The 27,466-nt window shown below is 40.8% G+C and overlaps 1 protein-coding gene and 1 pseudogene across 4 annotated transcripts in view; one reads left to right on the top strand and one right to left on the bottom strand.

Moving 5' to 3' along the window:
• PTPN11 (protein tyrosine phosphatase non-receptor type 11) overlaps window positions 1–24,746 on the bottom strand; it is a 79,707-nt gene extending 54,961 nt beyond the window's left edge. For all 4 annotated transcript variants that reach the window (XM_060170485.1, XM_060170487.1, XM_060170486.1 and 1 more), the window contains exons 1-2: window positions 24,555–24,746; window positions 6,648–6,770 (exon numbers count right to left, since the gene is read on the bottom strand). In XM_060170485.1, the coding sequence (XP_060026468.1) occupies window positions 6,648–6,770; window positions 24,555–24,568 (137 nt within the window). In that variant the 5' untranslated portion in view covers window positions 24,569–24,746. The remainder of the gene's footprint in view (window positions 1–6,647; window positions 6,771–24,554) is intronic.
• Window positions 1,825–5,160, top strand: LOC132504384 (threonylcarbamoyl-AMP synthase-like; annotated as a pseudogene).
• Window positions 24,747–27,466: the final 2,720 nt, after the last annotated feature.

The following is a 27,466-nucleotide window of genomic DNA, read 5'->3' as shown; positions in this document are numbered from 1 at the left end:
GCTCTGGTTGCATTGATAAACACATTTGTCAAAACTCATCTCACTATACACTTAAGATACTATACATAATTGTATCTTTAAAAATCATTTTAAAGACATATAATTAACAGAGTTTCCCATGTGAGATAGCTAGTATGTCAACCCAATGAATTGACAACACTGACCAAAAGTTTCTAAAACTTGGTATTTTAGTTAGCCTAGGCAGTTTGATGATTTCCATTTGGTTTTCTGTACTATTAAGTACATCTCAAGGACACCCGTAATCATCTTTGTGGACCCAAGGGGTCTGGCAACCCCAAAATGGTAATCACTGACCATTTTTTAGTCTGACCCTATAGTGTTATTGATGAAGCCTCTGTTAAATATAAACACAATTCTACTAAAGATAAAGGAAAATGGAAACGTAGGAAAGTAAGAAAAATTGTCCTACAATGTTAATAACAATATCTACTTCTAATTTTTGGTTACAATCTTTTCCAGTGGGTAAAAAAAGTACTTTGGGTCTCTCTCCTCCAGCTACACCTGATTCTATTTTAACATCTCAGCTTTCTATCTCTAACCTTGACTTAACAGATCACAAAAACAGATATTTCAGGTATGGACTATAAAGCAACATAGATGGATCTCAAAAACATGATACTGGGAATTCCCTGGCAGTCCGGTGGTTAGCACTCAGCACTTTCACTGCAGGGGCCCAAGTTCAATCCCTGGTTGAGGAACTAAGATACCCCAAGCCACACAGCGCAGCCAAAAAAAACTATGATATTGCATGGAAGAAGCACAATGCAGAATGATATGCTCAGCATGTACCATTTGTGAAAATTTCAGAATGCACACAAGTAATATTATACATTATTCATGACACAGACCACAGACATATATATATATTATATTTTATTATTATATTACTTTTATGTTATATTACTTATTATATGTACTTTTAAAAAAATAAATTTATTTTATTTATTTATTTATTTTTGTCTGTGTTGGATCTTCGTTGCTGTGGGCGGGCCCTCTCCAGTTGCGGCGAGTGGGGGCCACTCTTTGCTGCAGTGCGCAGGCCCCCCACCGCGGTGGCCTCTCCCGCTGCAGAGCAGGGGCTCCAGGCGTGCAGGCTTCAGCAGTTGCGGCACATGGGTCAATAGTTGTGGCTCACGGGCCTAGTTGCCCCGCGGCATGCGGGATCCTCCCGGACCAGGGCTGGAACCCAAGTCCCCTTCATTGGCAGGCGGACTCCCAACCACTGCACCACCAGGGAAGCCCTGTACTTTTTTTTAATGAACTAGAAAGAAATACACCAAACTCAGAAAGTAGCTGTCTCTGTGGCAAAAAGAAGAACAGCAGGAAGGGTGGTGAAAAAAGGGAAATTTTGTTTTTAATATTTTAATTTGAAGGAAAAAATGACTGGCAATAAATACAATATGGGTAATTGGACATAATTTTTTGTATTTTTCTGTATTTTTTTTCCCTCAAAATTAAAAAAAGGGGATCTTCCTTGACTAACTAAGGCAACCTAATCATCAAATTTTCAGCATGGGCACATAACAAAAAGATTAGATCACTGTAGAAAACTAGAACAATAAACTTGTCATTTATGCATGCACACACACACACACATGCATCTCAGTGTCTATAATATACATCATATACATAAGAAAACATATATAAAGTGAAACTTGGCAGTTTAAGAGTTGTTAAAAGCACTGATTCTAAGACAGTTCACCAAAAAGATATACAGATGACCTTTAACCTTATTAAAAGATGTTCAGCTTCAATCATAAGAGAAATTAAAATTCACTGAGATACCATTTCTCACCTATCAGGATGACGAAAGTGAAAAGCTTGACAACACTCAACTGGAAGCTGTGGAAAAACAGGGACCCTCAGACACTGTTGGTGAGAATGCAAAATGGTACAATCACTGTGGAGAGGAATTTGGAAAAACTATACTAATATATATTGACTCTCTGCCCCAGTCATCTCTCTCCCGGGAATTCACCTCTGAAGATACATTTCCAAAAGCACAAAACATATGCAAAATGTTATCATATTAAATGCAGTATTATTTATCATTGTAATATATTGGAAATAACTAAATTCCCATTTTTAGGAAATTGTATAAAGTTACATGCTATGCAGTTAATTTAAAAATTGAGAAAGACCACTAAAAGATTTCTGTAAGTGAAAAAAGTAAACTACAAAGAAATAGACTTAGTATTCCACTTCATGTGTGAAAAGAAACACAGAAGGATAAACCATAAATTAATAAAACTGGTTACCTACAGGGATGGAAATAAGGTACACAGGGTAGGGATAAGAATAAGGTTTGTCAGAATATACCTTTTTATACAGTTTGACTTTTAAATCTTGTAAATGTTTCACATATTCAAAAAATAAAATCAACAAGGATCAAAAAAATGAGTACAAAACCAAAAAACTGAATACAGAAAGAAAGAAATGACTCCAACTTTGCAGTAAGTTTGTAACTACACAGAAAATTAATTCCCGTAGCTTTTGAACACAGTACAGATTATACACCCTTAGTGGGATACATGCTGTGAACAGAAACACTCCAGAGAAATCATGAACTTTACTTAATGGGTTTGTAATTAGAAATGATAATGGTATAGTAATTCTGAAACTATCTTTGTATTAGAAGATTGGGCAAATGAGGTCATACATTGATGCTGCTGTGAAACACGGTTCTCTCTACAGAAGGGAAACACAAATACGGAATGGGAAAAGGTAAGGAAACTGGGCTGAACTAGAGCTATCAGACTTGTCTGATATATATTTATATATTTATTGATACTGATATATTTAAAATTTGGTTTTAAATATATAAGTATTTATTTCCCAGCTCTGTCTACTAAAAGGGTCTAGAAGCAATGACACTCCAGAAGATGGGGCAAACAGATATTATGTGCTTCCTGATGTGAAATAAAGGGATGGCTTCAAAATCCACTATTGAAATGATGAGAGAAATTTGAATATGGACTGTGTGTTAGATAACATTATGGAATCACTTAAAATTTCTTATATATAATCATGATATTGTAGTTATACAGGATGTCCTTGTTCATAGGTCATGCACACTGAAGTACTCAGAGGTAAAAATAAGCATCCTGACATCTGCAACTTATTTTCAAAAGGCTGGGGGAGGGGAGAGTATACACATACACACACACACTCAGAGAAAAAGAGCAAACATGGCAAAATGTTAACAGGTAAAGGGAATGTGGGTATTCACCGTACTCATCTTTTGACTTTCCTATAGGGCTGAAATTTCTCAAGATAAAAAGTTGAGGAAAAAGAAAAAAAAAAAACCTCACCAGTTCTGTAGTCCCGGCTCTGCCACTTACTAGCTATGAAACCAGCTTTGTAAATTAACCTCTGTGCTTCAGCTTACTCACCCCTAACATGAAGATAATAGTGGCATTTATTCATAGGTTGTTGGAAAGATTAAATAAAATGATATGTGGAGAGTGCTTAGCAAGATGGCCTGGAATATGTCAAACCCTCAATAACGTCTGCTATCATCCTCCTCCTCAACATCATTGTTGTTATTATTATATAATCTCCATCCAAACTCTTACAGGTCAAATGTCACTCAACTGTAGGTTAGAAGTCTGTGCTAGGATAAACCTGGGAAAATTCATGAAGGCTTCTGCCCTCTCCTTGTTGCAAAACGGAAGTAAAAGCCAACAATGTGAGCTCCTTGAGAAACTAATCGATACCAAAAAGGGACTTCCCAAATCCCGAAGGAGTCCTAAATAAATCCTCAGAACATGTTTTCCTTACTTCTTTATTTAAAAATAATAATAGAGGGCCGCGGTGTCTGCCAGCATAGGGTTGAGCGAGGGGCCGGGGGGCTCCGCACGGAGCGGGCGCCTTCTCCGTCCGCCGAGCCCCGCTCCGGCGGCGCCGGGGGCCCGGCTGTTCCGGCTCCCGGGGAGCGGGGCCGTGCGGGCCGCAAACCCGGAGCGCGCCGGCTGGACCGAGGCGCTGCGGGCCGCCGTGGCCGAGCTGCGCGCCGGCGCCGTGGTGGCCGTCCCCACCGATACGCTGTACGGCCTGGCCTGCTCGGCGAGCTGCTCGGAGGCACTGGGCGTCGTGTACCGCGTCAAGGGCCGCAGCGAGACCAAGCCGCTGGCCGTGTGCCTGGGCCGCGTGGCCGACGTCTACAGGCATCCGGATTCCTGACCACGCCTTCATGCAGGACTTGGCCCAGGTGTTTGGGGGACCGCTTGCTCTCACCAGCGCCAACCTCAGCTCCCAGACCAGCTCTCTGAATGTTGAGGAATTTCAGGACCTCTGGCCTCGCTTGTCCTTGGTCATTGATGGGGGACCAATTGGGGATGACCAGAGCCCTGAGTGTCGACTAGGCTCAACTGTGGTTGACTTGTCTGTGCCTGGAGAGTTTGGCATCATTCGTCCGGGTTGTGCCCTAGAAAGTACTTCGGCCATCCTCCAGAAGTATGGGCTGCTCCCCTTACGTGGATCCTGCTTGTGAAACTCTGGAGAAGGGAGGGCGCAAGGACTGGTGCTGGACACTATGTGTCCGACTGCTGGTGGCTGGCAAGGCCTCATTGGCAGAGGCCGCTGGGGCTACAGTGTTACTAGTCTGACCTTTTAAGGCAAAGTTTCTTTCTGAACACTACAGACCAGGCCTCAGAAGCTGCTGGTTAAGCCTCACACCTGGTTGGGGAGGTTATATTTATTTATAATTTCATATATGAGCCAAAAGCTGAATAGAGGTTTTAAGAGTATTCCGAGGATGGCCTTGTTCTGATAAGTTTTTTCGATCTTTGAAAATTAAATAACAGATTTGGAATCTAGTGAGAGCTTCTCTGGTGGGTAGTGGCACTTAAGGTCCAAATCAACTAACACATTGGTTGGTGCTTTTCAAAAGTCTCAAGTGACCAAGTGCATGAGTTTTATGCTTCTGAAGCTGGAACCAGTTTAGGACAAAAATAAAAACTGTAGAGCCATCGACCAAACACTGCTTCCTCTGAACCAGGGGCTGGTTCTTTGCTGTAATTGCCTGGCGGAGAGTCACCATTTTGGTCTAATGGTGGGAAGTAAGCTCAGCTGGCACAGGGGGTGGGGGGTGGGGTCCAAATGAAGGAACATTGGAAAACAAATCGCTACTGTCCTGTCCAGCCACTTTTTTCTTATTTATTCGTAATATAAATTATAATGAATTATACCTACAACACCTTTATTTAAATGCAGTGTCTACTCAGCAGCCTTTATCTTTATTCATGTGTATACAAGTGTTAAAAACATACTTACTATTGGGCATTTGAACTTTGTTTTTTCTTTAATAGAAAAAATGCTGTTAAACAAACAAACAAAAAAAATAATAATAATAAAAGCAAATTCATAGAGCAGTTCAGTTCTGGCTCCTGGAATGAGCTAGAGTAAGGAGAATGAGTATATAAGAGAAAGTCAATTTCTAGAAAAACTCTCCCACATGTGTCCAAAGAGACATGTAATAGATGTTGCCAATACTGTTCAAAACAATTTTAAACAAACTAAAAACAACTCAGTGTCCAACAATAGGGGATGGGATAAACTGTGGTATATGCACACCTTCGAATATTATATAGCCATTAAAGTTAATAATTAGATCTATATGTATCAGCACAGAGCTCAAAAAAATTTTAAAGGTAGTCTCAGAATACGTACATTATAAAGCCATGGACATGAATTCTAAAAACACACAAACCAACCTCATATCATTCACACATAGCACAAATGCAGTACAAGTATAAAAACATGTTCAGGAAGGAGATATACCAACCTCTTGATGGTGGTTTCCTCTGAGGAAAGAGGGAGGGGAATGGGACTGGGCAGGGGAACAAACGGGACCACAACTTCCTCAGTGATGTTTTATTTCTTGAAAAAGAAAAGTGATCTGAAGAAACTCTTCTCCTTCTTTCTTTCTTTTTTCTTTTTAAATTAAAGTATAATTGATTTACAATGTCGTGTTAGTTTCAGGTGTCCAGCAAAGTGATTCAGTTATATACTTTTTCAGATTCTTTTCCCTTACAGGCTATTACAGGATATTGAGTATAGTTCCCTGTGCTATACAGTAGGCCTTTGTTGCTTATCTATTTTATATATAGTAGTATGTACCTGTTCATCCCAAACTCCTAATTTATTCCCCCACCCCACTTTCCCCTTTGGTAACCATAAGCTTGTTTTCTACATCTGTGAGGCTGTTTGAAGAAACTCTTAGAGAGTATTTGTCCCATTCCGTAATCAACAGATGGGAAAGGAAAAATGCAGGGAACAAGGATGGAGCCTTGTTTTGGATTGAAGCAGGATCGACCCAGGCTTTAAGAACTTGCTATGTTGTGCTCCAGCTCATCCTCAGTGGCCTCTCAAGGGAGAAAAAGCCCACCTTCAGGCCCCTTCTGCTGACTCCCCGAGCCTCTCACTCTCAGGAGGCCACGTCCCGAACCCCACAGCAGGCCTGAATCACACCTGATCTGTGGGCCAGGGCACTGGCAAGGCCTCACCCACGGGGCAGCAGGCAGACCTTCAGGCTCTAAATGAGGGTCACAAGTTGTCCAAGTGTGGTCCTAACATTTCCCCCCTGGAAAACACTCTCAGGATTCTCTCTTTTTCTTGCAACTTACCTAACAGAAAGTGTAAAGTCTCCAGGGTTACTTTTACTGGGCCTTGCCAAAAAACTGCCATCAACTCCTCTTGTCAACAGTAGGTTTTCTGCCTCCACGCCAGTGATATTTGGGTGAAACCATCTTGAGAGAGAGAGAAATAGACCAATGAAAAACAAAGGACTCTGTCGGCACTACTTCCCACACCGTCACAGCTAAAATGCTTATTAGTAGAGTAGCAAATAAAAACACCAACCCAATCCCTTTCCCTTCCTCTCTTTGGTCACTGCCTCCTCGTCTTCCCCGTGGTAGGAGCCTGGGATCCTGCTAGCACAGTAGATGGGGCTGGGGGCATGGTCAGTGGGATTGGGGCTGAGGTGGATGCTATTTATATAGGGTGGTGGGGAGGGCCTTAGCAATAAGGTAACATTTGATCAGACCTGGAAGAAATGAGGCAGCAACATGCAGCCATATAGGAAAGGAACATATCAGGCAGAGGGAGGAACAAGATCAAGGGCACGGGGGCAGACCGTATTTGACATGCTCAAGCACTCAAGAGGCCAGTATGCTTGGAGCAAAACACTTAAGGGACAGAGCAGTAGATGAGGCCAGAGAGGTAATGAAAAGCCTGATGATGCCGGGCCTCGGAGGACACTGTAAAAACTTCAGCTTTTATTTTTTGTGAAATGGGAAAGGACTAGAGGGTTTTAGGCAGAGGAGCAACGTGATCTGACTTATATTTTTAAAACATCTTCAAGCTATCGTGCAAGGGTAGAAGCACATAGATCAGTTAAATAAGCTATTGTGATAATCCAGGCAAGAGATGGTGGTACCAAGGATCAAAGTGGTGGAAGGAGTAGTGATAAACGGTCCAACTGGGAATATTTTAAGGGTAGCCAACAGGATTTCCTAATCTATTACATATGAGATGGGAAAGAAAGAAAGGAGTAAGACCAACTCCTAGGTATCACGTCTGGGCAAGTGGAAGGTTGGCGGTACCACGTACGAGATGTGGAAAAAGGGTGGGGAGAGGAAAAATCAAGTGTTAGATTTGGTACGTGTTAAATCTTTATTTTTTAAATTTTTTATTTATTTTTGGCTGCGTTGGTACGCGCAGGCTTTCTCTAGCTGCGGCGAGCGGGGGCTGCTCTTCCTTGTGGTGCGTGGGCTTCTCATTGCAGTGGCTTCTCTTGCTGCGGAGCACGGGCTCTAGGTGTGCAGGCTCAGTAGTTGTGGTGCACGGGGTTAGTTGCTCCGCAGCATGTGGGATCTTCCTGCACCAGGGCTCAAACCCATGTCTCCTGCATTGGCAGGCAGATTCTTAACTACTGCGCCAGCAGGGAAGGAAGCCCTGGTACATGTTAAATATGAGATGCTTAATCATCTGAGTGTCTGGTACATATTAAGCACTAATGGTTAGATATTACTGACAATCATGACAATAACTATAAGATTGTTCTGACAAGAAATAATCAGAAAAGGCAAGAATCTAGACATAGTCTATCAACATTCCTGTTGTTTACATTAACTGAAATTTATTTTCTTTTTAATTTTTCCTATAGCATTTTACTAGCATTTTGGGGGAAATCTAAACATCATTCTGATTATCCTAGAGAAAAATCACAGGGTTCAGATCAAAAGGAAAAAAATATTAGTTTGCTCCTTACTCCCTCTGAGAGCTTGTCAGAAGATCGAGGCAGAATTTTACCCAGGGAAAACTCAACTTCAATTTATAAGATACCTATCATTCCAGCATCCAATACTTTTGCATACAGTATGATTACTAAATTATCCTTTTTTTTTTTTTTTAAATCTTGTCCACAGCTTCTTTAATCTATGGTTCCCACCTGAGTCCCCACAGTCCCAGGGAATCAAAAAGCAATAACAGAAGGCTTCCAGTTACTTTTAACTTTTCAAAAAGTATAGTGAAAATCTTATGTTAATCTTTAATTTGTCTACCTGTATAAGCTAGTTAAAATGTCAAATCTCTATTGCTTTTGGCTACAAAACAATTATGTTACTTGGTGTGGTAGTCTGAAGCTGAGTGGCATATATGTTTTCTTATACAACAAAAAGGGAAAACTAATTATTATATGATGAATACAGGTTAGGAAACAATTCTCTTTAGAATATTGGGTTTATGGTTTAAAAAAAAAGAGGAGACCCCAGAAGTAAAAAAGCTGAGAATCGCTGGCATGTGGTGGCAAAGCTTTATGGGTAGGAGCACGGACTCTGGAACCAGACTACTTTGGTTCAGATCCCAGCTCTGTGTGATCCCAGGCTAGTTATTTAAACTGTTAACTCATCTATAAAATGGGAATAGCAACAGCACTGTGTCATAGGGTGTTGAGAGGATAAAATGAGTTAATATTTATAAAGTGTCTATAACAGTGCCTGGACTTCAGGGTAGCCAAGGACAATGATGACTGCCTAAATTCACATCTTCCCACATATCCTTCAAAAACAATATGGGGGACTTCCCTGGCAGTCCAGTGGTTAAGACTCTACGCTTCCAATGCAGGGGGCGTGGGTTCAATCCCCATGCCACACAGTGTGGCCAGAATAAATAAATAAATAAATAATTTTAAAAAATTGAAAACTAAGGGGAATTTTTTTTTAAATATGGAATTTTTAAAAAAGAACAAGTAAAACCACACAATAACCTAACCATGGCCTCAACAAAAGTAGAAGACAGAGAATGCCCAAACTTCCAAATTACCTGTAAGTAAAAAAAGAAGACATACCAAATCTCAGTAGTGATCTCTCATCTTCTTACTGCAACCCTCTGTGCCAAGCCAAGGGCATTCTGAGAAAAACTGCATGTCAGAGAGAACAGGGGAGCTAGTGGCAGGCCTAAAATTGCTGTAAAACCACCTCCAGAAAGAGAAAGTCCACCCTAAGTGTGAAAATATTGAAAAAGTTTTCTTGTAGATCAGAGCCCTATTTATAGGAAAGGGGAATGATTTAAGGTGTAGTGTTAGAAATGCATGGTCTCTGGGGAAGAAAAAGGCAAAAAAGAGACAGGATCCATTTGGCAATTAGGTGACAAAAAGGAAAGGAAGTAGAAGGAGGAAATTTATTTACCTGCAAACAAACAAACAAAAAACCCAGAGGACAAATAACCTCTCCCCTACCACAAACACAAATACATACACAAATCCACTAAAAAAAAAAAAAACCTGGACTTTTCTATACTGACAGAAGAAAATGCCATTGAATAGGAACCTTTAAAATATTTAAGAGCCACAAAATAAATAGGAAAAAAGTATAAGTCTATATAAAGTTATTATAAAAAAGAAGAGTCACACATCAGTCAGCTTTTGAAAATTACCCCAGACAAACACCCATGATGCAGAAGAAAACTATGAGACAACACTCCAATCTGAATTAAATATACTCAAGATTTGGGGATATGAAAAAACACTCTGAATAAGAAATTTAAAAGTTAAAAACAGAAATGGACAGGGCTTCCCTGGTGGCGCAGTGGTTGAGAGTCCGCCTGCCGATGCAGGGGACATGGGTTCGTGCCCTGGTCTGGGAAGATCCCACATGCCGTGGAGCAGCTGGGCCCGTGAGCCATGGCTGCTGGGCCTGCGCATCCGGAGCCTGTGCTCCACAACGGGAGAAGCCACAACAGTGAGAGGCCCGCGTACCACAAAAAAAAAAAAATAAAAAATAAGTGGACAAAAAGTAGGAAAAAATGAAGAGGGAGTTGATCAAACTCACAAAGAAAAAGGAAAAGAAAATCATCTCAGAAATGAAAACTAAATTACTAGGCGCCCAAAGGAGAATAAGTTCAAATGAAAATCTAATAAGCGGCATTAAAGAAAGGGAGGAAAACAATGAAGAGAATAAAATATGATGAAAAAAGAAATAAAAGAGATCACAAAGAAAATGGTTAATATGAAAGACAAGCAAAGAAGAAACAACATACATATAATTGGGGTAAGGGGAGAGGGGAAACGCAATGGAACAGAACTAATATTTAAACCTAAATTGAGAAAACAAATAAAATAAGATGTGAATCTATACATTGGAAGGGACCACCAGGTACTTGGGAAAATTAGCCCAGAATAATTGCTCTGGCTCTTGTTCTAATGAAACTATTACGCTTTAAAGACAAATGGAAAAAAATCTTCAAAGCCTCCACGAAAAACAAATAACTTACTGTAACAAATTAGATTAGCATCTGACTTTTCAAAGCCAACATATAAAGCAAGTTGATAAATGAACAAGCATTTTTTAAAAACTCAATGAAAGAAAAGGGTAAACTAAGAATTTTATATCCAGCTAAGTTATCCTTCAACTATCAGTGCTACAGACAAAACAAGTTTCAACATACAACAAGTAAGGGAGTGCTGTACTTATCAGTCTTTCCTGATGAATCTACTAGAGGATAAACTTTATCTATCTTGTTGTAACAAGCAACATTGACAAAATAACCGATGGTGAGCATTTAATAATCTATAAATGTCATGTAAGACTAAAACAAAGATGGGAATGAGAGTAGAAAACTAATGTACAACAGTTATATATTGTGACAAAGTAGAACTACTACAACTAGAAAATGGGAAAAGGAAAACAGAAAAAAACTCATTGTTGTATAGGCAATAGGCAATAGATGGGTGTTTAAGGATAATGAAAAAAATCTGATAAGCCTGATAATAAAAGTCAAATAACAAAACAGAGGACTAAGGACATTCAAAAAGGTGTAAGTACTAGATTAAAAAAAATACAAACCTTCCTAAATACCCCCTCAAAAAACTGTTTTCAACAAAAAATTTTTAAATATACATCTTAGAAAAAAATTATATATATATTATATATATATAATATATATACACACACACACACACACGTACATACACACACACATCTTGTGAGAAACAATGCAAGGAAACACTACAGCTGACCCACGAACAACATGGGCTTTAGAGGCACCGATCCTTGCGCAATTGAAAATTCATATATAACTTTATAGTCAGCCCTCTATATCCACAGTTCTGCTTCCAACTGCATGGTTTCAACCAACGGCAGATTGTATCATACTGTACTACATATTTATTGAAAAAAATCCGTGCATAAGTGGACCCGTGCAGTTCAAACTTGTGTTGTTCAAGGGTCAACTGTAAGTATAAAACATTAAGATAGAGGACTTCCCTGGTGGTGCAGTGGTTAAGAATCCGCCTGCCAACGCAGGGGATATGGGTTCAAGCCCTGGTCCGGGAAGATTCCACATGCCGTGGAGCAAGTAAGCCTGCAAGCCACAACTACTGAAGCCCGCGTGCCTAGAGCCCGTGCTCCACGACAAGAGAAGCCACAATGAGAAGCCCACACACCGCAACAAAAAATAGCCTCCACTCTCCACAACTAGAGAAGAGCCCATGCACAGCAACGAAGACCCAGCGCAGCCAAAAATAAATAAATAAATTTATTTTTTAAAATGTTATGATAGAGTTGATACCAAACCTATCAGTCATAACAATAAATGCGGATGAGTTTGCTATTAAAAGAAATCAACAAACCTATGAATATTTATGTACCAAACACAGCAATCATCTTTGTGAAGCAAAAACTACAGGAGATGCAAGGAAATGCAGATGGAAACACACCAATAATAGTAGACTTTAATACACCACACTCAATACAAGATAAAATAGACTAAAAAATAGGTAAAGAGATAGAAAATCTAAATAACATAAACAATAGGGTAGATCTTATGTGCATATATTGTACTCCACACCCTGATAATAATTACACATTTTTCTCAAGCGCCTAGAGCATTTCCATAAAAATTGATCAGATCTATACAGTCACAAGGAAAACAGTAACCCCTATAAAGTAGAACTATTACACAGAACAATATCACAATGCAATAAACCTGAACTAACAAAAGGAAAAAACAGAAAGGCCCTTCTACCTGGAAATTTTAAAAGCTTCCATTAAACAACTCTTAGGTAAAAGGGGAAATACAAGCTGAATTACACAATTTGTAAGAAATAATGGCGGGACTTCCCTGGTGGCACAGTGGTTAAGAATCTGCCTGCCAATGCAGGGGACAGGGGTTTGATCCCTAGTCCAGGAAGATCCCACATGCCACAGAGCAACTAAGCCCGTGCACCACAACTAGAGAAAGTCTGCACACAGCAATGAAGACCCAAAGCAGGCAAAAATAAATAAATAAATAAAGTTTATCATGGATTCTATTAAAAAAAGAAATAATGGCCATGAAAACACTACATATCAGCATCTATGGGATACAGCTAATGGAGTTATCAGTGGAAAATTCACTACACAAACAACTAACATTAATAAAAAATATAAGAGAATAAAAATAAAGTCCCAGTTCAAAAAAAAAAAAAACCCTAGAAAAAGGACAAAGGATAGCACAAGGAAGGAAATCTATTTTATAAAGATAAAAGCAGGGGACTTCCCTGGTGGTGTGGTGGTTAAGAATCTGCCTGCCAATGCGGGGAACATGGGTTCGAGTCCTGGTCCAGGAAGATCCCACATGCCGCGGAGCAACTAAACCCATGCACCACAACTACTGAGCCTGCACTCCAGAGCCCACGAGCCACAACTACTGAAGCCTGCACGCCTAGGGCCCGTGCTCCGCAACAACAGAAGCCACCACAATGAGAAGCTCACACACCACAATTAAGAGCAGCCCCCGCTCGCCAGAACTAGAGAAAGCCCGCACATAGCAACGAAGACCCAATGCAGCTAATAAATAAATAAATAAGCAAAAATCAAAGAAAATGAAAACAAAAAAGTAGTAGATCTAATTAATAAAAATCCTGCTTTTTAAAATTAACGAAATAGACAAACCACTAGTTAACTTATTCAGGAGTACAAAAAAAATCACAAATACACAAAACAAGAAATGACAAGGGGGAAATAAGCATTGAAACAGAAGAAAAAAAATTTTTTAAAGAAACTACTTTGCAGACTGCTGTGCAAATAACTTATAAAATCTAGATGAAGTGAATAATTATCTAGGGAAATAAAGACTGCCAAAACTGAGTCCATTAGAGAGAAAACTTAGGCAAACCAATTTCTATATAAAAATAGAGAAAGCAATTTTAAAACTACCCCACAGAAAAGCACCAGACCCAGATGGTTTCAAAATGGAATTCTATCAAACTTTCAAAGACCAGACCATCCCAGTGCTCTATAAATTATTCCAGAGAGTCAAAAGGAAAGGAAAACGTACCACTTCCTTTCATGAAGCAAATATAACACCGATACCTATACCAGATAAAGACAGCTACTTCAGTGATACAGAAGGCAGACACCTTGCTCCTAATTTTAATGAGATTCTAATTATATTAAAATTATAATGATGGTTATACTGCAGTATTTTTAAAAAAAAGTCCTTAAACCTACAATTATCAGGTTAATGAAGTGAACGAAGGGAAAAATCATTCTGTCTCCCCTCTACAGCTCTCTCCCAGCATCTTCCTCCATTATTGGTCTTCATTAAATGAAATACTGCGGGCTCAGAGGTTGCTTCATTTTTAAATACCGGTCATCCAGCCTCGGCCGCCACCACCTATGGGGGATCTGTTCCCTTACTGTCACCACTGTTATCTCCTCTTTCTTTTTTAAAACAGATTCTAGAAGAATTTCTCAGGTTTGTCCTCAACCTTACCATTGGGAGGGCTGCCTCAAGGGCACTCTTTACTGCTTCTAGCAAGATCTTTTTATTTGTTTATCTTCCTGTTTTTCATTCCCATTTCATCTTTCCTTATCTCAGCCAACTACTTCAGGCAGCTCTAATTTTTTATAGACTCAATGTCCTTTAGAATATTGTTGAGAACACAAACATAAACTTTCTAAAACCTTTTAAAATTCATTTACTAAAACAGCACATATAGGTATGAAATTCCGAGAAAAAGCCCAAGCTTCCCTTGCATCGTCAGAAGTCACTAGTTAGCAGTTTCCTAATCTTTGAAAAATGTCTCGTGCATATACATACGTATACTTACCTACGTGTGCATGTGTGCAAACACACTACTCTCTCTATGCCAGCCTGTGTGGAACACACACACACACAAATGCAATCCTGATCTACACCCCAATTTTTTCACTTACTACGATGCAAAGATCTTTCCGTGCAAGCATTCTTTTTTTTTTTTTTTTTTTTAATTTATTTATTTTTGGCTGCGTTGGGTCTTTGTCGCTGCGCGTGGGTTTTCACTGGTTGCGTCCAGCGGGGGCTACTCTCCAGCGGGGGCTACTCTTTGTTGCGGTGCGCAGGCTTCTCATTGTGGTGGCTTGTCTTGTTGCGGAACACAGGCTCCAGGCATGTGGGCTTCAGTAGTTGCAGCACGCGGGCTCAGTAGTTGTGGCTCACAGGCTCTAGAGCACAGGCTCAGTTGTTGTGGCACACGGGCTTAGTTGCTCCGTGGCATGTGGGATCTTCCCGGACCAGGGCTCGAACCCGTGTCCCCTGCATTGGCAGGCGGATTCTTAACCACTTTGCCACCAGGGAAGTCCCCGAGCATTCTTTTTAATGGCTATACACTATTCCATTATAAGAATGTACCGTCCATAATTTAATCCCTATTAGAGGACATTTATATTATTCATAGATTTTTGTCATTACAAATAATGCAGCATATCACACCCTTTATAATCATCTTTATACACTTTTACAAGTAAATAAATATCTGTAAATTAAAATTGTAGAAATAAAACTGCTTTGACAAGAGTTTTTTTTTTTTACTCTGACAAATTTGCCAAACCACACTCAAAAGAAGGTACCAGTTTTGACTCCCATGAATTAAGCATGAAAGCCCGTTTTCTCCCAGTTTTGCCAATACTACGTATATTACCAAACTTTTTTATCTGAGTCATGGAAAATGGTACCATTCTAGTTTGCATTTCTATGTGAGACTAGCACTTTTTCATGTTTTCAGACCACTTTTTTTTTTCATTTTCTGTGAGTTGTCAGCTTGTCATTGTTCATTTTCTATTGGATTTTTTTTCTTACTGATTTAAAGGGGCTCTTCTTGATAGAACCAGAAAATGATCCTTTATTATACATGTGACAATATTTGTCTTAGCTTTTTTCCCTTTTTACTTGCTTGTGGTTATTTTTTTTCCCCAAAGAAATTCATCTTGGCATGGTTAAATTTATCAGCTTTTTCCTTTATGGCTTCTGGGTTTCTTGCTATGTTTAGAAAAACTTAACCCACAGCACTGTTGTGAAATGGAAATAAATTAATACACATAAAGTGCTTAGCACAGAAAAAAACTCCAAGGAGTTTCACCTGTGGAACTAGGAATTTAGTTTTAGGTCAGAATAAAACACAATAAAGGCACAGATTTTAACAGTACCCTGCAATAGGTACTAAAAAGGGGGGATGACTGGGAGAAGAAAGTAAATAAGACAGAGATGAGAAGTTACATCAAGAAAGAGTATGGAGACAAAGAGAAGACAGAATTATTATTTACTACTAATAATATTTTATATTTAATAAAACTTTATAAATTATAAAATAAAAAAGACTTCTCCATGCTTATAGTATTACATACACTTTTTTTCCCCTCAATTATCAACTAGCTCTGATAGCAAGGGAAAAAATAATTTACTGGCCATTATATATTATGGCTGGTTAAAATTGTAGCTACATTTACTGTTTGCCATGTGCCAGCGTGCAAAGTAGACTCCAGAAGTCAAACTTTTAACCATTACACTCTGCTATTTATTTCTAAAAATTTCTAAAGCAGAACTCTGACTGTAGATGGTCTTCATTCACAACCATGTGTTCTCACCTTTGTATATTTTACATTATAAAAGTGACTTCCACTGCTGAAGGTGACGCTAGGTAACTACAGCCACCACCCATCAAGTAGATTGGCAGAGGAGATAAGGCAGGTGGTCTCTTTAGCCCTTTATTAAATAAACCATGATTATTTCATTTCCAACCAACTTCTAATTATACCTATCATGTTTTTAAGAGTGAACATACAGACACACACACACACAAAAGAGTGAACACAGGAGAGTGATGTTTACAGGGGAAACTTAGTAACCAGCATTTAGCACAAAGGCTAGACAGAGTATGGGCTTAATAAACATTTGTTATCGCTGTTGTTATCATTATTATTATTGGTGGAAGATATGCAGATAGATTCTTCTCTTGCATAATTATGTTAGTTTCACACAGACCATTTTGAGATATGAATCATTTATGTTACACTGCCTTTTCAAAAACTGAACTTCACAGCTCAGGAGCTGTCCCTACATTATCTCAAACAGTATATAATTAGAAATTGAAAGTTCTATTCCATAACCCACCCACTTGAGTTTTGATATACTGTAAACTCTCCTTCCTTGGCTATTTCTTTCAAAAAGCCTTTGTATTTACCAAAAAAGTCTTTCCCAATTACATGTTTAATATTTGTAGTGCAATTACTGGCAGTTTTGTGATTTGCAACATGCTTATCGCTAACACAGAGCAGTTAGAGTTCATTCAACCCCTGAGATCTTAGTGAGAGACAGTAAGGAAGAATAGTGGAGTTAATAGGACTAGTATGATATTATAGAGCTGGCCTCAAGGATTATTACACTGGTAATATTAGGTACTGAGGCTGTACATCTCTAAATCCTGCCTCCATCTCCCACCTAGTGTGAATTCAAATAGCAGAGGTTAGTCTCCCCAAAAGGTAATGTAAATGTATCTGTATTATCTAAAAGGAGGGGAAAAGGGCAAATTAGTATATCTACATTTGGGTCTGTCAACAAGGTGCGTCCATACAGGATGAGAAAAAACAGATAAATTTCCAGTCTTCCTCATGTATACAGTGGGCACTTGGTGAATGACTGCTACCTGAATTAACTTCGGGGAATGAAGAAAAACCAGGGAGGAGAAAAGAGAGAGGAATGGCATAGCGAAAACGTCACACAGGGAAGCGGGGGAAGAGCATTCTCCTCTTGCACATTCTAACCCCTGCAAACCTGCCAGAGCTTGACAATCCCTTCTAATCGGTCATCCTCTGGCACTGTCTATTATTTATTAAGACTCTCAGGTCATAAAATGGTCCAGGTCGGTACCACCCATCTCACAGAAAGAGCTTGAAAACACATACACACACACACACACACACAACACCAACACTTATGAAAAAGAGCCTCAAATCAATGTCTAAAACAAATCAGCCCTCTGCTGAGTGGGCCTGAAGAAAGGAAAGACAGAATCCCTGCCTCCAAGAGAGTTTACAAACCCAAACTATTTGCCCAGAAATCCTACCAGAAATTTAAATCCCTCATTAGTGAATACAGATTCGGCAAAGGCTTAGCTCACTGACGCCAGGACCTTATTTATGTCAAGTGAGTTAAAAAAAAAAAAAAATGCTGATGAACCAAAAAGAAAATACAATGATGCTGAATATTTTATCTATGTCCCCTTCCCCCAGTGATGTGGGGAAACAGTCAAGCAGGCCAATAATTTCAGGAACTTATTCTCAAGGCTGCTATGCTAAGAAGGGAATTTAAACTAGGGATCTGAAGTCTTATTTCAGTTTCTTGCCTAAATATAAAGTGATACTGGGTATAGCTTTCTTACCCGCTGCTCCAGAAAAATCATTATCTTTGTCCTTGGGGAGAAAGTTTAGAGTTTGGTACTTTCTGCAGATTACAAGAATACTCCTCTTTCCCAATTAAATTTTAATTTTCTATGGGAAAAGGATGAGTCACAAGGGAGGGGCAGTCGATAGGGACAAGCATTCTAGGTAACAGAGGCAAGAAAAAAAGTTAAGGCAGCTAGCTTTCTAATGGTAGTGGATAGCTGCTATGTCTTTATAAATCATTATCTTTTCATAGTTTCACTGGTCAGCATCTCTGCTCTGATGACAAGACAATAAATGGAAACTGCCTCCAAAAGTCTTTCCACAGATGGCTTCTACCCTGTTCAAAGCCTCTCTCTCTCTTGTCTGCTCTCCCTGGGTCCACTCCAGCCTCCTACAATCCTCCCTTCACAGCAGCTAGAGGGATATTTTTAAATAGATCAGCTCACGCCACTCCCCTGATCACATCCTTCTACAGTTTTGCATTGCTCTTAAAATACAACCCAAACTCCTCTCCATGGTCCACGTGACAGTGAGGACCTTAAAAATCGCTGTGTGGTCTAGTCTCCACCTACAGCCCCTGTCTCAGCTCCTCCACGTGCTCCCTTCTGTCCTTCAAGCACTCCAAGAACTCCCTACCTCAGCACTCCCGCACTTGCTGTTTCCTTAAAACCTGGAACACCCAATGCCTAGCACAGTGCCCCCCGCACTTAGTAATCCCACGATAAATAAATTAAATCCCAAGTTCTTGAATGAATGGGTCAGTGTTTCATTAGAGTGGGTCAATGGAATGACACAGACTTGGATCTATAGCCTACTATTTTTAAAATAAACATATTGCGTGTGTGTATATGTATGTGCGTATAGACAGACATATATACAGTGTGCATGAATATGTATAGCAGTATACAAGTAGGTACGTATTCTAAACAGTATACTCTATACTGACAAATTTCAGTTTCAGTTTGGTACTATGTTCATCAAACTCATTTGATGCTGGCCTACAAGTCTGTCTCCCTCTCTAAATTCAATGCTCCTTGTGAACATGAATCGTATCTTTCATATTTCAGTGCTGCCAAGGACCACAGCATATACAAGCTTGCTAAATGCACACAACCCTCCAAAACTCAGTAATGAACTGGGCTGCATTTTAGGGTGTTTGAATCCATTTCGGGGAGGGTCTCAAACCGTTGGTTGCAGGCTACAACTGCCACAGAACCTGCCAAACATCAGTATTTGCCTTCCCCTTCCTTAAAAAGGTAAGCATTGGAGGGCAAGTGCTGTCTATGTTTCCCAAAGGGAAAGAGGAATAAGCACAGTATCTTCTATTGTTCCATAGCTGCCTAACAAAGTATACCAAGGCCCGCTAGTAACAATTACAAACAAGGGTTGGCTCTGCTTTTCCAGCTCTTATGTGACTCTCTAACATTCGCCACACTGACACTTTCAAGAAGGGTAAGTGATCTTAGCAGTAGCCCCTGCATTTGAGCAGCTCTGGACAAAAACCCGAGCTTACATCGGGGCAAGACATTAATAAAGACAACCCAGTTTCAACTGGAAAGACGTAGAACTGTTATTTTTCAGTAAGGCAAGTTTATTTACTCCTACAGGATAGAAACAAACAGGGCCACTAAGGAGAGCCTGGGACAAATGTACCTGACCTGCATCAGATAAATCAAAAGCCTAGAGTCTGAGAACAAGCTAAATTTCCTGGCCCTCTCAGTTTAAGCCCTCAGACACCACCTTCCAGAGGAACAAAAGCAAATGCAAAAGATGCACCAGATGCTGAAGAATACAGCCAGTTTTGTCAGCTAAACAAGGCAGAGTAGGGCAGCCGAGCAATCTCAAAATCTAAACTCAGCACTAGCATTGCTATATTACCTGGGTGGGAGGGAGAATCATATAATTGCTCAAACCTTCCTTTCCTTACCTGTGATGTTGAGATGTATCAGCATACTGAATATATGACATTGTAATTATTAAATGCATACAAACTCTAAACCTTAAACCCATGAACCAAAAAGAATTACTTTGATAATTAAACAAAACAAAATTCAGAATATTAGTCATTCAGGAGTCAGCTCATATGATCACCTCCTCAGAGATTTTTCCTAAACCCATTATCAAAACTAACCACATTCTCCACATTTGGTTTATTTTTTTCCCTCCCAGCAGTTATTACTACCTGAAATAGTCTCATTTATTCATGTGTTTGTCCACTTTCTCTTTCAGCCATAAGAACAACGATCTTTGCCTATTCTACTGCTTCATCCTGCCTGGTTCAATAACTACTTGTTGAATGAATTAATTCTGAGGTTAAAAATCATTTGAAAAAGAACACAGTTCGAAGACTAACACTATCTGATTTCAAGACTTGTTATAAAGCTACAAGATCATGTGGTATTGGCATAAGGAAAGTCAAATAGATCAATAGAACAGAAGAGAGTCTAGAAATAGGCCCACATATAAATGGACAACTGATTTTCAACAAAGGTACAAGTTCAATAAAGACGGACAGTCTTTTCAACAAATGGTGCTAGAACAACTGGATACCCATATGCAAAAAAGAGAAGATACAGCCACACCTCATACCACATACAAAAGTTAACTCAAAGTAGATCATAAAGCTAAAACTATAAAACTTGTGGAAAACAAGAGAAAACATTTGAGACATTTTGGGTCAAGCAAAAATTTCTTAGGAATGACACCACAAGCATGATCCTTTTTTTTTTTAATTGATAAAGTGGACTTCAGCAAAATTAAAAACCTCCGTTTAAGACATTTAAAAAAATGAAAAGACAAGCCACAGACTAAAAGAAAATATTTGCAATTCTGATCAAAGACTTGTATCCAGAATAAGAAACTCTCAAATTTCAATAAGAAAACAAACAAGTAAATTTCATTTTTTTTTTCACAAGTAAATTTTAAAAGGGAAAATATTTAGGGCTTCCCTCGTGGCACAGTGGTTGAGAGTCCGCCTGCCGATGCAGGGGACATGGGGTCATGCCCCAGTCCAGGAAGATCCCACATGCCGCGGAGCGGCTGGGCCCGTGAGCCACGGCCGCTGGGCCTGCGCGTCTGGAGTCTATGCTCCGCAACGGGAGAGGCCACAACAGTGGGAGGCCCACGTATCACAAAAAAAAAAAAAAAAAAAAAAAAAGGGGGGTGGAAATATTTAATCAAATAGACGTGTCACCAAAGAAGATATACAGATGGCAAATAAGCACATGAAAAGATGATCAACATTATTAGTCACCAGGGAAGATACAAATTAAAACTACAATGAATAAATATCAAATCATTATGCTGTACACCTGAAACTAATATAATGTTCTATGTCAACTATACCTCCATTAAAATATTAAATAAGTAAAATTAAAATTTTAAAGTGCTGATATGGGGGAAAAAGCTACAATGAGATACAATGATACACCCTTTAGATGGCTAAAATTTAAAAACTGACCATTCCAAGTGTTGACCAGTATGTGGAGGAACCAAACTCTAATACACTGCCAGTGGGAATGTAAATGGTAATGTAAATGGTAACCACTTTGAAAAAGTTTGGCAATTGCTGAAAGTTAAATATACATCTGCTATGTGATCCAACCATACCACTGATAGGTATTTACCAAAGAGGAATGAAAGTATACATCCATACAAACACTTGTGCATGAACATTCAGAGCAGCTCTATTTGTGAAGCCAAATTCTGAAACAACCCAAACATCCATCAATAGGTGGATGGATAAATAAACAGTGGTACCTCCATAAAATGGAATATTACTAATCAATAAAAAGTAAGGAACTATATGACACACACTACAACATGGATGAATTTCAACATAATTTTGCTGAGCATAAGAAGCCACACATAAAAGTCAATTTACATAAAATTCTAGGAAATGCAAACTAATGTATAGTAACAGAAAGCAGAAGAGTGTTTGCCTGGCAACAAGGAAGGGATTATAAAGGGCACGAGGAGCCATCAAAAGGGGTGATGGATATGTTCATTATCTTGATTGTGGTGATGGTTTCACGAGTGTATACACGTGTCAAAACTTATCAAATTGTACACTTAAATATATGCAATTTGTTGCATGTCATTTATACCTCAATAAAGTTGGGTTAAAATAATAAAATAGACCTACGATCTGAAAAATAATAATAAATAATCCCCAATTATGTGTGTTACATTCATAATCTGCTTTTTAGGTGGCACACGTTTCTTTTCCATAATAGGTAAGGGAGGGCTGGAGGAGAGGAGGAATTACTCCGTTTCAAACTGTCATCTTTACCACTTGCTGCTTTGGCTATACCCACACTTGCTGGCTTCTAAACTAACAAGCTGGACAATGTAGGGTCTATTACTACCCAGCCCCTACCCCACTCCCAGCCCCCAGTCTTTGTCTCCTAAAAGAAGCAGATCCTTACTTGTCTGGAAGAGCAGACACAAGGAACAAAAGGCTCAATGACTATTTGACAGATTAAATAGACCACTGTTTTATTTAAAAGCTCCCTAAGGAATTAAAACATTTGAGGCTATACACTGTTCTGCTGAAATGCAATTATATATTACCCAGATCTGTAAGCACTTGCCAACAGACCTGTCCAAATCACTCACTTCCCAAGTTTTCAGTTTTCTTCTTTCTCTCTCTTTTCATTCCATGAATGAATAATGTGCAGGTATTTCTGAGAAGACATTCCTAATATTTTGAAAAGTCTCTCATTCAAATAACTCCAACAGCTTGAAACAGTTTCTCAAATGTCTAAGATGGTGACCATAACAGGACAATGAAGTCTAAACAATGGGTCTTATATATGAATCGTATATAAAGAGTGGAAATACAAAATAGCAGGATCATTATCTGAAAACAGTAGATCACACTACTGTTTAACAACAAAATTAAGGCTTACAAATTATTGGCAATACTTATAAAATAATAGTAACCTGGTAATTAACAAGAGGGTTCTGGCTCCATCATTTATTGATTGAGTGGCCTTAGGCAAGTTGCCTAACTTCTTTTTTTTTTAATTTATTTATTTTATTTATTTATTTTTGGCTGCATTGGGTCTTTGTTGCTGCGCACGGTCTTTCTCTAGTTGCAGGGACCGGGGACTACTCTTTGCTGTGGTACGTGGGCTTCTCTTGTTGCAAAGCACGGGCTCTAGGCGTGCGGGCTTCAGTAGTTGTGGCTCATGGGCTCAGTAGTTGTGGCTTGCGGGCTCTAGAGCACAGCGCGGGCTCTAGAGCACAAGCTCAGTAGTTGTGGCGCAAGGGCTTAGTTGCTCCGGGTCATGTGGGATCTTCCCCGACCAGAGCTCGAACCCCGAATCCGTGTCGCCTGCATTGGCAGGTGGATTCTTAACCACTGTGTCACCAGGGAAGCCCAGGTTGCCTAACTTCTGAAACTCACTTTACTCATCTTTAGAACGGGGAAAACAATACCTACCTCATAGAGTTATAGCAAGGATTAAACTTGTTTGGCATACAGTAAGAGCTAAATAAATGTTAGCTATTAGTAGTATGATTACCCTGAGCTTTCAAAGGATCTCATTAATTCACTAACCTTCCTTCTGACTCTTAGGTTCAAATCCTATCATTTACTAGCATGTTTCTTCTGAGCCTCAGTTTCCACATCCGTAAAACGGGGGTAATTAATGTTACCTGACTTTTAAGGTTGTGAAGGATTAAATAACTAGACATACAGCTCCCTTCCCTTCCATCTCCCAAAGCGAAGATCGCAGAGGAAGGAAATACTTCTAATAGCTGCAGATACAGTCAGTTTTTCCATTTCTGGCACGTGAGGGGTGGGGGGGAAAGGAGATGCAAAGAGGCATATAAAGGGGTCAGGGATCCTGAGTAAAGCCCCCAAATGCGCGCAAGAGGCAGAGGGACCCAGAGCGACTCAACCGTCGGGGGCCTGGCCCCGCGCAACTGGCCCCTACTCTCCCCTCCCGCGTCCCAGGCCGAGGAGCCTCCCCAAGTGAGCGGGGTTATTTCGGAATCACCATGAGGCAATTCTCATGAGGCAATGGGTCAGGAATGCGGCGCCGAGCCGGGCCGCTGGCGTCCGCGGTTCCCCGGGCGGTTCTACCTGCCCCGTCCAGACGGGCATCCCCAGGGCTGCGGGAGCCGGAACTCGGGGAGGCAGGAAATGAATGGGGACCCGAGGGGTGGGGGCGCGGTGGGGCCGGACCCCCGGGCCCGGGAGGGCTAGGTGGTTGGGACGGAGCCTGCCCCCGCGACCCCGGGCGGGAGTCCGAAGCCCAGCTGGGCCGCCTCCTCCCGGGCGGGGCTGAACGAAAGCGGCGGGGGCCGGGCCGAGGCCCGCGCCGGGCCCTCGGGGCTCCTCACCTCCGCGATGTCATGTTCCTCCCGCCCTCCGGCTCCGCGACGGACCCGCTCCTAGCTCAGGCTCCGCTGGGCCCGGTCACATCGGGCTGGCCCAAGGGAGGCCCGCTCCGGACCGGACGGGGGGCAGAGCCAGCCGGCCGCGCGCAGACCCCCCTCCAGGCCTGGGGATCCCAGACACTGTGCAGCCGCCCCCCAAGCCCGGTTCGCTCCTCCTCCTCCCCCGCCTTTCGCTGCCGGCGCCGCTGTGACGTCACCCCACGCGACGCCCGCCGCTACTTCCTGCTTCCATGCCGCCGTGGACTGAGCGGCGGCTGGTGATGGCAGTTCGGTGGCTCACTGGAGCCTTCTCCGCGCTGTTTCCAAAGCACTTTCTCACCCTCTTTTAGATCTTGGCGTCAGGCGGTGCATTGCGCGCTCAAGTTGCACGCACTCGCGTGAATTGATCGCATCCGCTCCCACCGTGTCAATCTCCATCCCTGCGCCAAGTCGAATTTCATTCATTTCATTCCACAAATAGTCGCTCCACTTACTAGCTGTGTAACCTTAGGAAAGTTGTTTGGTTTCTCTGAGCCTCAGTTTCCTCCATTCCTTCATTTCTGTAAAATGAAAATAGTAATTGTATTTTCTTCGTAGGATTATGGGGAGGATTAAATACGTAAAATGTTTAGAACTAGGCCTGGCCTATTTAATAAGTGCTTTGTGATTATTAGCTGTATTAAATATCATTAGAAGGACACATCTGAGTGTTTTCTATCTGCTAGGCACTGATTTTTGACTATGGGGATACAACAGTGAACTGAAAGGACAAAAATCCTGGTGTTCTCATGGGAGGAGCTACAGTAATCAAGATAAATAAAACACACAAGATAATACTCCGGTCCTCATTTCCCTTCTTTTTTCCATAGCCCTTTATATTATTTTAAATAGGTTACTTATGGAAGGCTTCACTAAGGATGACATTTGAGTAAAGGAGCAGTCAGTGGGAATAATTTAGGGGAAGAACATTTAAAGGTCAGAGAGAGGCCGGTGCAAAGGCCCTGAGGCAGGAGGCTGCCTCCTGTATTTGAAGAAAAATGAAGAAGTCTCTGGCTGGAGCACAGTAGGAGATGGGAGGGGTATAGGAGATGTAAGGAGAATAGTAGAAAGGAGGTGAGAAAGGGGTAGAGATGGTATGGGGTTGTAGAGGCTATTTAAATGAACAGTAAAATGGAGTGCCACTGAAAGATTTTCAGCAGAAAATGAATGTAATCTATGCTTTAAAAGTATTACTTTGGGTACTTTGAGTTATTGGATCAAGAGGGCAAGGCTGGAAACAGAGACCAGAATAGTAGAATACTGTAATATTGGAGATGATGGAGATGAGGTAGCTCAGAACAGAGTGAGAAGGTAGAGCTTTTTTACCTGATGAATGCTCCTGTGACTCATTAAGGGCCACAGATCTAGTAAATGGCAGAGCCAGAATTCAAACCCACATCTATAGAGCTCCAAAATCCTCATTTTTTCCTCCCAATGCTCCCCATCTCATTCCTATACAAAGAATTCTCATACAGTATGCTAACTGCTTCAGCATTGATGTTACCCAAAAATCCTTAAAAAAATTGTATTTAATATATGCCAGTTTAATTTAGGTAATAGGTATTCAACAAGCAGTTGTCCGGCCTGTTTCTCTCCATTCCCCTGAAGCCTGGCCCCCCAGATGACCCAAACAACATCCTGACTGATCTTAGGCCTGCAGGCTTGCCTTCTCCAATCCATTCACCACATAATAGCCACAGTAATCTAAAATGCAAAACAAGTTGCTCCTTAAATTGAACACTTCAATAGCTTTTCTTTTTTTATATATAAATTTATTTATTTTTGGCTGCGTTGGGTCTTCGTTGCTGCACGTGGGCTTTCTCTAGCTGCAGCAAGTGGGGGCTACTCTTTGTTGTGGTGAGCAGGCTTCTCATTGCAGTGGCTTCTGTTGTTGCAGAGCATGGACTCTAGGCGTGCAGGCTTCAGTAGTTGTGGCACACAGGCTTAATTGCTCTGCAGCATGTGGGATCTTCCCGGACCAGGGCTCGAACCCATGTCCCCTGCACTGGCAGGCGGATTCTTAACCACTGCACCACCAAGGAAGCCCTTCAATGGCTTTTCATTGCTTTTAGGATGCAGTCAAAAAAAATTTTTAACAACCACCTGGTCTTGTCCCAGCTCACTTTACTAGTCCCTTCTCTCCCCACCACTCTATGACCCAGCCATACTGAAAAACTTTCAGTTCCTCTCAATAGCCATGTTCTCTCCCAGCTCAAGGCCTTTAAACAATCTACTCCGTTTCCCTGGAGGATTCTGACCCCCATCCCCATGAACTCTCATCCATGCCACTGATCTCAGGCTAGAGGTCATCTCCTCTGGAATAGAATAATCTGATTCTCCCAGTCCATCTTAGATGGTCCCCAAGACAGCTATCCTAGCTTAGAACTGAACACACTCCATTATAAACCTAAGACACAATATCATATGAGGATTAAGTTCTTAATCTCCAAAGGTCAGCCAGCCTGCCTGCCTGCCTGGATGTCCTTGGGTAAGTCACTTGAGTCCTCTGTGTCTCAATTTACTTCTCTGTAAAATGGAGGGATCAAAATGCTACCCACCATAGGGTAGGTTGTGAAGAATAAAAGAGTTAATGTTTGTGAAGTACTTAGAACAGTACCTGGCAAAGTAAGCATGTGATAAATGCTGGTTATCATTTGTCTCTTTTCCAAAGTAAACTGTAAGCTTCCCCCAGCCTCCACCCCTTGCTGTGAGGCTTGCAGGATCTTAGTTCCCTGACCAGGGACTGAACCCAGGCCACGGCAGTGAAAGTGCTGAGTCCTAACCACTGGACTGCCAGGGAATTCCCAAACTGTAAGATTTTTGAATGCAGAAACCAT

Source organism: Lagenorhynchus albirostris, chromosome 14 (genome assembly GCF_949774975.1).
Source record: "Lagenorhynchus albirostris chromosome 14, mLagAlb1.1, whole genome shotgun sequence".
Taxonomy (NCBI): Eukaryota; Metazoa; Chordata; class Mammalia; order Artiodactyla; family Delphinidae; genus Lagenorhynchus; species Lagenorhynchus albirostris.
Note: the sequence above shows the minus strand (reverse complement) of the source record. Positions and strands in the feature narration are given on the sequence as shown.